We start from the raw sequence: 15387 nt of genomic DNA, 5'->3' as shown, positions 1-15387 counted from the left end.
CCGGCGAATTTTTTTGTATTTTTAGTAGAGACGGAATTCACCATGTTGGCCAGGCTGGTCTCAAATTCCTGCCCTCCGGTGATCCATCCCCGCTAGGCCTCCCAAATTACCATGCCTGGGATTATAGGCGTGAACCATCGCACCCGGTCTAGCCATCCTATTTTAAACTGTCAACTTTTCCCCTTCAATGCTTAGTTTTTCTCCACAGCACTATCACCATTTCATATAGTATATATTTTTCTTCATACTTACTCCCCTTGGAGAAAAACTCCACGAGAGTAAGGATTTTTGTCAGTTTTTCATTGCTATTTCCTCAGTGCTTAGACATGCATCAGGCTCAAAGTAGATGCTCAATATTTGCTGAATGAACAGCAAGAGCAACGGAGGAGTCCTGAAATACACAGCAAGAAGCAAGGATAACTCTGACCTTACTTCTGTAGCCAGGGTCTTTCATCTCAACTTTTTAGAGGTAGAAAAACAAGATCGAGCTCCTCAGAACCCAGGTCGACAGCTGCAGAGCCTTCGACCTTCCGAGAGCGAATGGCAATCACTGTTTTCCAGTTCTCTGCGAAGCCCAGCTGGAAGACAATCCCTTTCCGCGCCCCAACTCAGCGGCGGGCATGCCCTGCACCAGAGCGCCCCGCTCCGGCAGCTGCCGCCTGCACCATCCAGAATGTTTCGCCGTGGCCGCAGCGCGAGGCGGAATGACTTCCGGGGCGCCTCTAAAGCGGCGGGGCGGAGTTTCCGGCTGAGAGTCCTTCCAGCCCGGCCGGTGAGTCCGCGGGTGGAAGTCTGTGTGGCGCAGAGGTGGGGCAGGCTGCTTGGCTAGGTAGGCGGCTGGGAGGGTTTTCGTGGCGGGGAACGGAGGCTGAACTGCCCTGCCTGTGCTCATAGGGAAGGAGGATGTGAAGGAGCTTGTGAAGGCAGAGGAAGGTAACTTTCGTGAGGGGAGCCGTAGAGTAGGGAGGGAGGCTGCAGGCCGTCCCTCCCTAAGTAAAAGCGCGACTTTTAGCAATGATGGTTCAGGGTTCGAGTTTGTGACCCGCTTGAGAAAGTGACCACCCTCTGAGCCTGAATCTCATACCTGAAAAACAAGGACAGTAATCAGTCTTGCCAGTTTCACATAGCTTGGTAGGGTAAGGTGTGAAGAAAAGCTTCTTAAATTGGGATGTTTGGTGCTCTCATTTGTTTCCAGATAGCATTCCGAGCTCATGTAACGGGAATCACACCAGTAGGCTTATGCTGAGGAATGTGGATTGTTTGGGGTTGGATTCCAGGAAACAGATCACTTAATTTTTTTTCCCCCACAAGACGGAGTCTCGCTCTGTCGCCAGCCTGGAGTGCAGCGGCGCGATCTCGGTTCACTGCAACCTCCACCTTCCGGGTTCAAGCGATTCTCCTGCCTCAGCCTCCCGAGTAGCTGGAACTACAGGCGCGCGCCACCACGCCTAGCTAATTTTTGTATTTTCAGTACAGACGGGGTTTCACCATGTTGGCCAGGATGGTCTCGATCTCTTGACCTCTTGATCCTCCCGCCTCAGCCTCCCAAAGTGCTGGGATTACAGGTGTGAGCCACCCACCTGGCCTCACTGATATTTTTAAGAAGAAGATGGACTCTTGGGAAATGATAGGCCATTGGAGATCTTTACAAAGTCAATCTTCAAGATGCATGAATCCTTTAAACAGCATGCATGTTTACAATCAGACTTCCCATTGAACGTCTGCAGTTTTAGGGACCTTAATACCTCTTGTCCAGTCTCTGATTTCCCATTGCAGGCAGCTCTAATTAAGAAGTCCTTTTAGGGCCGGGCGCGGTGGCTCACGCCTGTAATCCCAGCACTTTGGGAGGCCGAGGCGGGCGGATCACAAGGTCAGGAGATCGAGACCATGGTGAAACCCCGTCTCTACTAAAAAATAGAAAAAAATTAGCCGGGTGCAGTGGCGGGCGCCTGTAGTCCCAGCTACTCGGGAGGCTGAGGTAGGAGAATGGCGTGAACCCGGGAGGCGGAGCTTGCAGTGAGCCGAGATTGCGCCACTGCACTCCAGCCTGGGCGACAGAGCGAGACTCCCGTCTCAAAAAAAAAAAAAAAAAAAAAAGTCCTTTTAGCCGGGCGTGGTGACTCATGCCTCTAGTCCCAACACTTTGGAGGGCCGAGGTGGGAGGACCAGTTCTGGTTAGGAATTCGAGACCAGGCCTGGCCAACAGGCTGGTGAAACCCCGTCTCTACTAAAAAAAAGTTAGCTGTGGTGGCGTGCGCCTTAATCTCAGCTATGCCGGAGACAGAAGAGGCAGTGGAATCGCTTGAACCCTGAGGTGGAGGTTGCAGTGAGCTGAGATCGTGTCACTGCACTCCAAGCTTAGGCGACAGAGCAAGACTGTCTCAGAAAAAAAAAAAAAAAAAAGGAAAAAGTCCTTTGATACGATCATCCAAAAGTCTCTCAATTGCTATTTATTTTTATATTTATAATATATATTTATAATGATTTATTTTGAGACAGGGTCTCACTCTGTCACCCGGTCTGGAGTGCAGTAGTGAACATGACTCACTGTAGCCTTGACTTGCTTGGGCTCAAGCCATCCTCCCACTTTAGCTTCCCAAGTAGCTGGGACTCAAGTACTCGCCACTTCGCCCAGCTAATTTTTTGATGTTTTGTAGAGACGAGGTTGCCCAGGCTGATCTGAGCTCCTGAACTCAAGCAATCCTTTTGCCTTGGCCCCCAAAGTGCTGGGATTACATCTTTGAGCCACTGTGCCCTGCCAAGAATTTGAGTTTTAAAACATTGAGAACGTTATGTGAGTTTTTCATTTTTGAAGTTCGCAATACGTAACAGAAAACAGGGAAGAGCAAAATGTTCAGTTTAGGCTGGGTGCGGTGACTCATGCTTGTAATCCCAGCACTTTCAGAGGTCGAGGTGAGTTGATCACCTGAGGTCAGGAGTTCGAGACCAGCCTGGCCACCATGGCGAAACCCCATTTCTACTAAAAACACAAAAATTAGCCAGGTGTGGTGGTAGGCCCTTATAATCCCAGCTACTTGGGAGGCTGAGGCAGGAGGATCACTTGAACCCAGAGGCAGAGGTTGCAGTGAGCTGAGATGGCGCCATTGCACTCCAGCCTCGGTGGTGAGTGAAACTCTGTCTCCAAACAAAAAGCAAACAAAAATGTTCCATTTATGGGCAGATCACTTGAGGTCAGGAGTTCGAGATCAGCCTGGCAAGTCAGGCGAAACCCTGGCTCTACAAAAATACAAAACAGGGCGAAACCCTGACTATACTAAAAATATAAAAATTAGCTGGGCATGGTGGCACGCACCTGCAATCCCAGCTACTCGGGAGGCTGAGGCAGGAGAATCACTTGAACCCGGGAGGCGGAGGTTGCAGTGAGCCAGGAGGTGGTGGAGTGGAGAGGGAGATTGCATTGGGGAGGGTGGAAGTATGATGAGGACATTTATTTATGAATGAATGAATGAATGAATGAATGACAGAGTCTTGCTCTTTCACCCAGGCTGGAGTGCAGTGGCACGATCTTGGCTCACTGCAGTGTCTACCTCCTAGGTTCAAGCAATTCTCCTACCTCAGCTTCCTGAGTAGCTGGGATTATAGGTGTGCACCACCATGCCCTGCTAATTTTTGTATTTCTAGTAGAGATGGGGTTTCACTATGTTGGCCAGCCTGGTCTCGAACTCCTGACCTCAAATGATCTGCTGGCCTCGGCCTCCCAACGTGCTGAGATTACAAGCATGAGCCACAGTGCCTGTTTCTCTCTCTCTCTCTCTCTTTCTTTCCTTTCTTTTCTTTCTTTTTGAGGCAGGGTCTCACTCTGTTGCCCAGGCTGGAGTGCAGTGACATGATCTTGGCTCACTGCAGCCTCTGTGCCTCCTGGGTTCAAGCAGTCCTGTCTCAGCCTCCCCAGTAGCTGGGATTGCAGGCGCCCGTCCCTACCAACCTCCTAGCTAATTTTTGAATTCCTGACCTCAAGTGATCACCTGCCTCAGTCTCCCAAAGTGCTGGAATTACAGGTGTGAGCCAGCATACCCGGCCTGGTTTTGTTTTTGTTTTTGTTTTTTGTGACTCACTGCAACTTCTGCCCTCCAGGTTCAAGCAGTTCTCCTGCCTCAGCCTCCCTAGTAGTTGGGATTACAGGCACCCACCACCATGCCCAACTAATTTATGTATTTTTAGTAGAGACGGGTATCGCCATGTTGGCCTGGCTGGTCTTGAACTCCTGACCTCAGGTGATCCGCACCTTGGCCTCTCAAAGTGCAGGGATTACAGGGATGGAGCCACCGCACCTGGGCCTGGCCTGTGTTTGTTTGTTGTTTTGTTTTGTTTTCAACTTTTATTTTCAGGGAGTACGTGTGCATGTTTGTTACATGGATAAATTGCTTGTTGTTGAGGTTTGGTGTACAAATGATCCCGTCACCCTGGTAGTAAACATAGTACTTAATAGGCAGTTTTTCAACCCTTACTCTCTCTCATTCTTCGTCGTCTAGTAGTCTCCGACGTCTGTTCTCATTGTTATATCCATGTGTACTCAGTGTTTTGCTCCCACTTGTAAATGAGAACATGCTGTATTTGGTTTTCTGTTCCTGTTTTTTTTAGGCCAGAGTGCAGTGGCACGATCTCGGCTCACTGCAGCCTCTCTGCCTTCCAGGTTCAAGCGATTCTCCTGCCTTAGCCTCCCAAGTAGATGGGATTACAGGTGCTCGCCACCACGCCTGGCTAATTTTTTTGTATTTTTAGTAGAGACAGGGTTTCACCATGTTGGCCAGGCTGATTTCGAACTCCTGACCTCAGGTGATCCACTTGCCTCGGCTTCCCAAGTGCTAGGATTACAGGCGTGAGCCACTGCATTGGGACTCTGTTCCTGTTAATTCAATGAGGATAATGGCCTCCAGCTGTATCCATGTTGCTGCAAAAGACAGGATTTCATTGTGGGGTTTTTTTGTTGTTTTTTTTTGGCTGCTAGTATTCCATGATATATTAGGTACCACATTTTCTTTATCTAGTGCACCACTGATGAGCATCTAAGTTGATTCAGTGTCTTTGCTATTTTGGATAGTGCTGTGATTAACATGAGTGCATGTATGCTTTTGGTAGAATGATTTTATTTTCCTTTGGGTATATACCAAGTATTGGGATTGTTGGGTCGACATACATGTGTCCAATAAATATATGAAAAAATGTTTAACATCACTGATCATTAGAGAAATGCAAACCAAGACCACAATGTAAATCAAAACCACGGCACCATCTCACCACCAGTCAGAATGGATATTATTAAAAAGTCAAAAAATAACAGATGTTGGCAAGGTTGTGGAGAAAAGGGAATGCTTATCCACTGATGGAAGGAATGTAGATTAGTTCAGCCACTGTGGAAAGCAGTTTGGAGATGTCTCAAAGAACTATGTTTAATTTTGTGTCCTTTTTTTTGAATTATGAGCCATAGCATTTACCCATTTATAAATAATAAATGTGATTTAAAAACTTTTGATTATGAGAAAATTCAGACATACACAAAGAGAGATAGTACAGTGAATCACATGTCACTCAGCTACAATAGTTTATACCTATACTGACTCCTCACAATTCTACAGTCGTGTGTCATGTGACGCATCTATAAAGCATTTTTGTTCTTTTACAAATCGTAAAAAGATGCTTATTTTTATTAGTACCAAGCTTGTGTATACATGTTCATATTATTTCTTGAAAATGAGAAATGGAGTTCTATGAAGATTTTTAATGACAATTATTGAGTAAAATACAAAGAATAAGATGACCTGGCATTCAATTTTTTTTACTTTATATATGTGTCTAATTTTCAAATTTAATTGGATGCATTTTGTAACAAACATCTTTAGATAACTTACATTCTAATGATTTTTACAGATTACTGAATAATAAAATACAGTTTTGAAAAAATGGATGAAGAACCTGAAAGAACTAAGCGATGGGAAGGAGGCTATGAAAGAACATGGTAAGGAGAGCATTATTGCCCTGTCTTTTCTTTTAGACATTGTCTTTTTTTTTTTTTTACAACTTTATTAAAGTATATTTTACATTGTTAAAATTCACTCATTTCCAATGTACAATTCAGTGATTTTTTATTAATACTTTACTGAGCTGTGCAGCTATTATCATAAACCAGTTTTAGAGCATTGTAACCACTCCAGTAAGATCCTTCATGTCCATTTACAATTAATTTAATCTTGATTTAATTCCACCTGTAGGCAATCATTAGTCTACTTTTTGTCTCTAAATTTTAACCTTTTCTGGACATTGCACAAAAATGTGATCATGTACAATCATGCGCCGCATAATGATGTTTTGGTCAAAGATAGACTGTATATATATATGACAGTGGTCCCATAATATTATAATACTGTGTTTTTACTATACCTTTTCTATGTGTGTTTAGATACACAAATACTGACCATTGTGTTACAGTTGTCTTTAATATATTCAGTATAGTAACATGCTGTACAGGTTCGTAACCTAGGCGTGGGGTAGGCTATACCATCTAGGTTTGTGTAAGTATACCCTGTGATATTCACACAATAATGAAATCACCTAACAATGCATTTCTCAGAACGTATCCCTGTCAGTAAGCAATGCATGACTTATTATAGCATGGTGGTCTGCTGTGGCTGGCTTTCACTTATTCAAGACTCATCCATGTTGCAGCATGTATTGATACTTCATTCCTTTTTTATTGCTGAATAGTATTCCCATCTATGGTTATGCCACATTATTGTTTATCCATTCACTAGTCTGTGGATATTTAGGTTCTTTACGGTTTTTGGCTGTTAGGTAAATGCAGCCATGAACACTCACGTGCAAATCTTTGTGTGGACGTATATTTTCATTTTATTTGGGCTAGTAATCATTTTAGCTTGTCTTTTCAAACAAATAATTATGATTTATAGGGAGATTCTTAAAGAAGATGAATCTGGATCACTTAAAGCTACAATAGAAGACATTCTATTCAAGGCAAAGAGAAAAAGGTATGTAACCTTCCTATGTATGTTAAAAAGGTAAAATATATTCATTTTAAGCCTTTCTATCTATAAACACTCCTTAGTACTTCACTTCAGCTGTGTTTCAGGGAAACTGACCTATTGCCTTCTGACTATGGGGAAAGAACTAGCCACCTACCCTTGCCTCAGCAGGAAATGGTCTTTAGAGACTATCTACAATACCTGTAATTATGTGTATTGTATTCCATAAGTTAATTATTTACTCCACTAAAAATGTACGTGATGACATTCTTAATCAGAATTAGAAAAAAAGAGAAAGCAGGTCAATTGGAAAGTTGTATTTTTTTGTGTGTTGGGGGGGATAGTATATTGAATTCCATTAAAATGTTTGTATAATTTTAACAGAGTATTTGAGCACCATGGACAAGTTCGACTTGGAATGGTATGTCATTATTTTTTACTAGTACAAAACTAGTTTAGGTTAGAGAAATATTCTGACTTGCTAGAAAAAACAATAGTGAAATAACAAAGTTTTTAAAAGAATACATTAAAAATATATGCATAGAATATGAAATTATTAAATGCTATTTTTACTAATCAAAATGGCACTTGAGGCTGGGCACAGTGGCTCATGCCTATAATCCCAGCACTTTGGGAGGCCAAGGCAGGAGGATTGCTTGAGCCCAGGAGTTTGAGACCAACATGGGCAACAGAGTGAGACCCAGTTTCTACAAAACAAAACAAGTACTTGAAATTGGCCCTTTCTTTTTTCTGGTAGATGCGCCACCTTTATGTGGTAGTAGATGGATCAAGAACAATGGAAGACCAAGATTTAAAGCCTAATAGACTGACGTGTACTTTAAAGGTAAAATTTAAATTTATACTAAATCATTTAAATTTATACCAAAATCACTTAAACTTCTACTAAAAAAGTGGGGAAGAACACTGGATTCTAAAGGATATTTTTAAAGAATGCAATATTTTTTATTTTTTGCCTTGTATTTTTAGTTAGTACTAATGATAGCTAAGTAGAAGTGCTGCCAGGTCATTTAGGGAAATTTTAAATCAACATAGCTAATTATTTGTGTTTTTAATTTCTATCCTCCCACCCCACGTCAGGATCTTGGTTTGTCAGTTATCCCTTTTCTTTATTGAATCTTCATTCTCCTTTGCCTTACTTAAATCTGTCTCCTCAGATTACAAATATGTTCATATTATTCCTAATTTATCAAAACCTATTCTCAATTCTGCTCATTCTCCCATCTCTCTTCATTGGATCTTTTCCTCTTTGAAATTTTTTCTGACACATCCAAATGGTTCCATCTTTTAAAACCTAGCTCAAACCTATCTCATTACCCACCATTTCAAATTAAGGTTTTTACTGTTTAATATTTTTATTACTTTAAATTTTTTGAAAATCTGTAAGTTTAAAAGCATAAGAAGTGATGCTTGAAACAGGGTTCGCAAACATCAGTTGGACATGTTCTTTATGATTGTTATTTTGCCTTTATCTAGTATGTCTTTTTTTATTTAAACAGTTGTTGGAATACTTTGTAGAGGAATATTTTGATCAAAATCCTATTAGTCAGGTACGTATATAAATGATAGAATGCGGAATTAGATTGATGTTTTGCTTCCAAATGTAATTTATTTTTAAAAATTGGACATATATTTTGTGAATTACCCAAATTGTTTAACCAGTTTCCGGTATACTTAAAAATGAAAAGCATAATAACTCTAAAAGTTAAACAATGTATGGTGAACTCATAGCTAAATTTATTTGCCAAAAACACCATGAGAAAAAGTTTCTAACCTGTTGCTTCTTTCTTTTGTAATTACTAGTTTATTTTAGCTATGTAAATTATTTTTTTTCTGCCCCAATATGATCTATAGGAATAGTTATATATATTCTTAATGGGAGGAAATAACTTGTTAGATTAATAATAATTTTTGTTTTTATTTCAAGATTGGAATAATTGTGACTAAAAGTAAAAGAGCTGAAAAATTGACTGAACTCTCAGGTATGCATAAAATTACCTTTACATGACTCAAGGACTTTGCTTTATTTACCCAACCTCGTAGCCCTGTTTGTATGTCTGCTTAATAAGTAACGTGAAGGGTTCCTCTGTCTTCTCTAGGGGAAACAATTTAATAACATTTCCCCCACCATTATATTCTTAGGATACAAGGTTAACTATTCTAAGTTGAGTTCTTCATAGTGGCAAATAATAATTACATTGAATATAAATGTTTTTATTTAAAATCTATATGTGCTTATCCTGAAATTTTTTTTTCTTTTTTTTTTTTTTTTTTTTTTTTGGAGACAGAGTCTTGCTCTGTCACCAGGCTGGAGTGCAGTAGCGTGATTTCGGGTCACTGCAAAGTCCGCCTCACGGGTTCAAGGGATTCCCTGCCTCAGCCTCCTGAGTAGCTGGAACTACAGGTGCCCGCCACCACACCCTGCTAATTTTTTGTATTTTAATAGATAAGGGGTTTCACTATGTTGGCCAGGATGGTCTTGATCTTTTGACCTTGTGATCAGCCCGCCTCGGCCTCTCAAAGCACTAGGATTACAGGCTTGAGCCACTGCGCCCGGCCTTATCCTGAGAATATTAAAATACAGTTATTGTAATCATTTATAAAATCCAGTTAATCTTAAATTCTTAAAAAGTTAAGCATCTAATTTAAAAGGGAAAAAGTATAAAAATTAAACTGTAGCTATTGCTCATGAATCAATTTTTCTGCTTCCATGACATACCTAACTGAATTTTAGTTGCAAAACGTAGTAATGACATTTTTAAATTTGCTTTGGTATATATGCTGTTACAAATTTGCATCACTGATTCTATTTTATTTTCTGTGAAACACACTATCCCTTAAATCTGGTTCTCAACCTTTTATCCTTGCCAACACACATAAGGGAAATGACATACTTTCTTCATTAGTAGTTTTTCATTAAATGCAGTGAGGAGTGAAATGTACATTGGCTTGGAGTGATCCAAGAAACTCAGTTGTGAGTAACCAAAAGATTGTCACACTAGCTTAGGTGCAGAAGGAACATTTTTGGCTATATTCAAAGGTGGGCCAATTCCATATATAGCTGCTGTGTATGTTGGGGTCCTGGCTTTGTCTGGCTTCATTTTCGGATAGATTTTCTGGAAGTTGAAAAGATGTCTCTTAATTGTCCCAGTCTACATTGTACCCGTAGCCTATAGCTTCAGCACACGTCTTGTGAGAACTCTGATTGGCCTGACTTACGATTTACCCATCCATGAACAAAGTGGCCAGTGAATGAAGTTTTTTGTTTGTATGCTTCGATTGCCTGCCAATGCCCAGAGGAGGATAGAAGTAGGGTCAGCACCATATGAACTAAGCAGGATTATTATGTAGTGGAAGAAGATGGTTCCTCCAAGGTAGGGCTATAGGGTCAATACTTTCCTCTCACTTTACCCACCCCAAATTACCAGCAGTTTTCTTTCTTTCTTTCTGTCTTTCTTGTCTTTCTTGTCTTTCTTGTCTTTCTTGTCTTTCTGTCTTTCTCTCTTTCTTTCTTTCTGTCTTTCGTCTGTCTTTCTGTCTTTCTTAGAAGGAGTCTCTCACTCTGTTGCCAGGCTGGAGTGCAGTGGCGCTGTCTTGGCTCACTGCAACCTCCGCCTCCCGGATTCAAGTGATCCTCCTGCCTCCCGCTCCCGAGCAGCTGGGATTACAGGTGTGCGTTGCCAGGCCTGGCTGATTTTTTTATTTTTAGTAGAGACAGAATTTCACCATGCTGGCCAGGCTGATCTCAAACTCCTGACCTCAGGTGATCCACCCACCTCAGCCTCCCAAAGTGCTGGGATTACAAGCGTGAGCCACTGGTTCACCCCCAGCAGTTTTCTATGGATGTTAGTGAAGTCATATACGTAAAGATGAAAAATACTCTGGAGATTCTGACAGGCCTCTTGAAGCCACCTTTTTTCCTCCAATCAGACCACTGCTGTAAACCACACTGACACTATTGTGGTATGCTTTTTTCCTATACCCATAACACAGTGGGAGATTAAAAATAGTTTTGTAGGGTAGGAAGAGAAGTGGATAGAGAGCCAGGAGATCTAGGTTTGGGTGCTGCTGGTCCTGCAGTTAAGTAGGCATATGTCTTTGGGCAAGTCATTTCACTTGTTTAGATTTAGATTAATTTTCTCACTTATGAAGTGAGGGATTTGGTCTGCTTAGTGAGGTACTTTTCATCTCTAAAATTTATGAATCTAAAATACTTGCAGTAAATATTAAATATTACAAATAGTTGGCCGGGCGCGGTGGCTCAAGCCTGTAATCCCAGCACTTTGGGAGGCCGAGACGGGCGGATCACGAGGTCAGGAGATCGAGACCATCCTGGCTAACATGGTGAAACCTCGTCTCTACTAAAAAATGCAAAAAAAAGAACTAGCCAGGCGAGGTGGCGGGCGCCTGTAGTCCCAGCTACTTGGGAGGCTGAGGCAGGAGAATGGCGTGAACCCGGGAGGCGGAGCTTGCAGTGAGCTGAGATCCGGCCACTGCACTCCAGCCTGGGCGGCAGAGCGAGACTCCGTCTCAAAAAAAAATAAAAATAAAAATAAAAAAATAAATAAATATTACAAATAGTTAATATTTTAAAACTTAGATGAATAAAAACTCAAGGGAGCTCCCAAGTTGATGAATAGACAAGACATGATTCACACAGAAAAAAACCCCAGAAATTAAATAAGGGAAACTAGTAATCCAAAAAAACTCCACCCAATTCCATAACATTTTATTTTTTAATATATTTTAAATGAGCAAAATTAAGTTTCAAAAGCAATATGTTGCTTGTGGAACCACAGAGAAACTGTTATTTATAGTGCTGATAGTCTTATAAATTAGTTCAGCATTTTTTAGAACAGCATAAAAATTGTTCCTGAAATTATATTTAGGAAATGTTATGGAAGGAGAATGATCACTCTACAAAAATACTCTTTGTAACATTATGTGTAATAGTGACAGATTAAAAATTAAACATTTAAAAGTATACTTTGATGGATTATATTTTATGACAAAATCAATTTAATGATACGAAGACAGTGCTGAAATGGAAAATGTTTACGGAATACTATATTTCATTGAAACTCAGATTCCATCAATTACAGTATACTTTTATAAGCCATTAAGAAGGAAAAGTCGTAGTAGTTAAACTTTGACACAATATCAAATGATATATGAGTTGGCTATACTAGTTTCTTGGTAATTTGACATGTCTGTCACTTTGGGGGCTGGGCCTGGCGGCTTACACCTGTACTCCCAGCACTTTGAGAGGCTGAGACCGGAGGATTGCTTGAATCCAGAAATTCAGGACTAGCCCGGACAACATGGCGAAACCCTGTCTCTACCAAAAATATAAAAAAAAATTTAGCTGAGTGTGGTGCTGGGCACCTGTAGTCCCAACTACTTGGGAGGTTGAGGTGGGAGGATGGTTCGAGCCTGGGAGGTGGAGGTTGCAGTGAGCCGAGATTGCCCCATTGCACTCCAGCCTGGACAACAGTGCCAGATCCTGTCTATAAAAAATTTTTATATTAAAGAGAAAAAAAGGATTTGGCAACTTCTCCCCCTTTCATTTGAATTACTTGGCATAAGATAGACAATCTTTTCAGATGCTATTTGGTAAGAGAAGATAACACAGCTTTGTCTATTTGTGGGACTATTCCTTTCTTAGGTCTTGTAAAGCTCTTGATTTCTTCCCTCAAGAAAAATACGGGATTGCATGCATTCTTCCATTAATATTTGCTTCATTAATAATAAATTTATGCCTCACTGCTGTGTTCCACACCTTTCTACATAGAAATAATAGCCTTTTGTATTAACCTTTCTAAAAACATTTTATTGTTTGTTTTTTGAGATGGAGTTTTGCTGTTGTTGCCCAGGCTGGAGTGCAGTGGTGTGATCTCAGCTCACTGCAACCTCCACCTTCTGGGTTCAAGCAATTCTTGTGCCTCAGCCTCCCTAGTGGCTGGGATTACAGGTGTGTGCCACCATACCCAGCTAATTTTTGCATTTTTACTACAGATGGGGTTTACACCATGTTGGCCAGGTGCGTCTTGAACTCCTGACCTCAGGTTATCTGCATGCCATGGCCTCCCAAAGTGCTGAGGTTACAGGCGTGAGCCACCGCGCCGGGCCTTAGAAACATTTTAAATGGCAGTTAAACTCACCATGAAGAGGACAATGTACATAATGCAATTGAAGCAACAATATGTGAAGACCTATTTGTAGGTTCACATATGAGCAGGCAAAGACTATGTTACAAGTGCTGCTGGCTACCAGTGATTATTAAACACATGCTGATTTCGGAGATGTTAAAATGTGAAAATGTATTCATCTTAAAAATGATGAAATGTGGAAATATTAAGAGTAAAAAAATGCACTCTAGGTTAATATTATTTTAAAATATGTATGCTAGTCTATAAGGAGATTATTTGTATTATGTTTTTCAGTATGAAGTGAGACTTATTTACAAAATATTTGAGATAAAATTCCAACAGAAATTCAAATTGAAAGGATTCTGTTCTTTAACATCTTAGATATGTAAATTTTGAGAGAAAGAAACTTTTTTAATATATAGGATTTTATTTAAAGATCTTATTTCTATTTTAGGAAACCCAAGAAAACATATAACGTCTTTGAAGAAAGCTGTGGATATGACCTGCCATGGAGAGCCATCTCTTTATAATTCCCTAAGCATGGCTATGCAAACTCTAAAGTTAGTATTATACATTATGTATAATTGAATTAGAAGTTTTTTAAATGAGTTAAGTTGAAATGATGTGTTAATATGGGGCCCATAAACACAGCTATAACAAAATTGTTAAGTACAAAAAGTATGTAATGTCATTTATGATGTTTAGTGTGGTGTTGGCTAGTAATTTCTATTTTACATTTTAGTAGGATATTGTTAAAGGTTTTATAAAAATATAATTTAAAACTGTTGGCAATATCAATAGTACAAAAGAAATATATTGGTAAAAAATATTTTATTAAAATGAGATTTAATGTAGTATAATAATTGTAAGTTGGTTGTACCTTTATTAACATTTATTAATTTATTTTGAAAATAATGGCCAAAACCACAATTCCTTCTGCACCAACCTCATATATCTGTAAATTAATATATATGGTAAGTTCAGCTATGTGGAATAGAGCCAAGACCTGAAAGGAAATACTTGGTATAGTTAAAGCTTATATATATATATATATATATATATATTTTTTTTTTTTTTTCCTCGAGACAGAGTTTTGCTCTGTCACCCAGGTTGGAGTGCAGTGGCATGATCTTAGCTCACTACAACCTCCGCCTTCTGGGTTCAAGTGATTCTTGTGCCTCAGCCTCCCTAGTAACTGGGATTACAGGTGTGTGCCGCCATGCCCAGCCAATTTTTGTATTTTTAGTACAGATGGGGTTTCACCATGTTAGCCAGGCTGGTCTTGAACTCCTGGCCTCAAGCGATCCGCTCACCTCAGCCTCCCTAAAGCTTACATATTTTATCTCTGGATAGTCTGCCCTGGCTCAGACTTTATAACTTTACATAATAGATATTTTTCTAGTTTTGAAGTGGATGAGAAGGAGGTAACACATGTAATAGAGGTAAGTACAGTAGCAGGGTCTACCAGTGAGAGCTGAGAAGATAACAATGAAAATATAAGCAGGAAAGCTATAACTAACTGATAAAATTGCTGCAGAAAGCATAGAAACGTCTATTTAGTATAGGTGAAAACTGGTCACCACAACTTAAAACTCTACAAGCTATCATTTTAATTAAATGGTATACAAGATTAATGTTCGTGATTATTATGACCGAATTACTATGAGGTTAAATTACAGTAATCTCCCCTTATCTGCAGTTTCACTTTCCAGTTTTAGTTATTCTTGGTCTGAAAAATATTAAATTGAAAATTTCAGTAATAAATAATTCATAAGATTTAAGTTGTATGTCATTCTGCGTAGCATGATGAAATCCTACACCTTCCTTCTCTGTCCTGCCCAGGACGTGAATCATCCCTTGGTCCTGTAGATCCACACAGTATATGCTGCCCACCCATTTAATGGCCTAAGTCATCAGATTAACTGTTATTGACTGTCAAAACTATTGCAGTGTTTGTGTCATTTTACTTAATAATGACCCCAAAGTGCAGGAGTAGTGATGCCAGCACATTGTTATAATTGTTCTGTTATTAGTTATTATTGTTAATCTCTTACTGTGCCTAATTTTTATACATTAAACTTGATCATAGGTGTGTATGTACAGTCATACCTCATTTTGTTGCACTTTTATTACACTTTTCAGATAACTTTTTTTTTTTTTAACAAGCTGACAGTTTATGGCAACTCTGTGTTGAGCAAGTCTGTTGGTGCCATTTTTTTTAA

The 15387-nt window shown here is 39.9% G+C and overlaps 1 protein-coding gene across 4 annotated transcripts in view; it reads left to right on the top strand.

The window, feature by feature from the left end:
* Positions 1-735: 735 nt before the first annotated feature.
* GTF2H2 (general transcription factor IIH subunit 2) overlaps positions 736-15387 on the top strand; it is a 33816-nt gene continuing 19164 nt past the window's right edge. For 2 of the 4 annotated variants that reach the window (XM_038010465.2, XM_073014707.1), the window contains exons 1-8: positions 747-829; positions 5890-5977; positions 6927-7004; positions 7383-7419; positions 7756-7842; positions 8516-8566; positions 8944-8998; positions 13620-13725. In XM_038010465.2, coding sequence (XP_037866393.1) covers positions 5922-5977; positions 6927-7004; positions 7383-7419; positions 7756-7842; positions 8516-8566; positions 8944-8998; positions 13620-13725 — 470 coding nt within the window. In that variant the 5' untranslated portion in view covers positions 747-829; positions 5890-5921. Of the gene's footprint in view, positions 934-5889; positions 5978-6926; positions 7005-7382; positions 7420-7755; positions 7843-8515; positions 8567-8943; positions 8999-13619; positions 13726-15387 lie in introns of all 4 variants that reach the window. The other 2 variants (XM_038010468.2, XM_038010466.2) reach the window with 2 other exon arrangements.

Source organism: Chlorocebus sabaeus, chromosome 4, assembly GCF_047675955.1.
Source record: "Chlorocebus sabaeus isolate Y175 chromosome 4, mChlSab1.0.hap1, whole genome shotgun sequence".
NCBI classification, from domain to species: Eukaryota; Metazoa; Chordata; class Mammalia; order Primates; family Cercopithecidae; genus Chlorocebus; species Chlorocebus sabaeus.
This window is presented reverse-complemented; position numbering and strand designations above follow the sequence as displayed.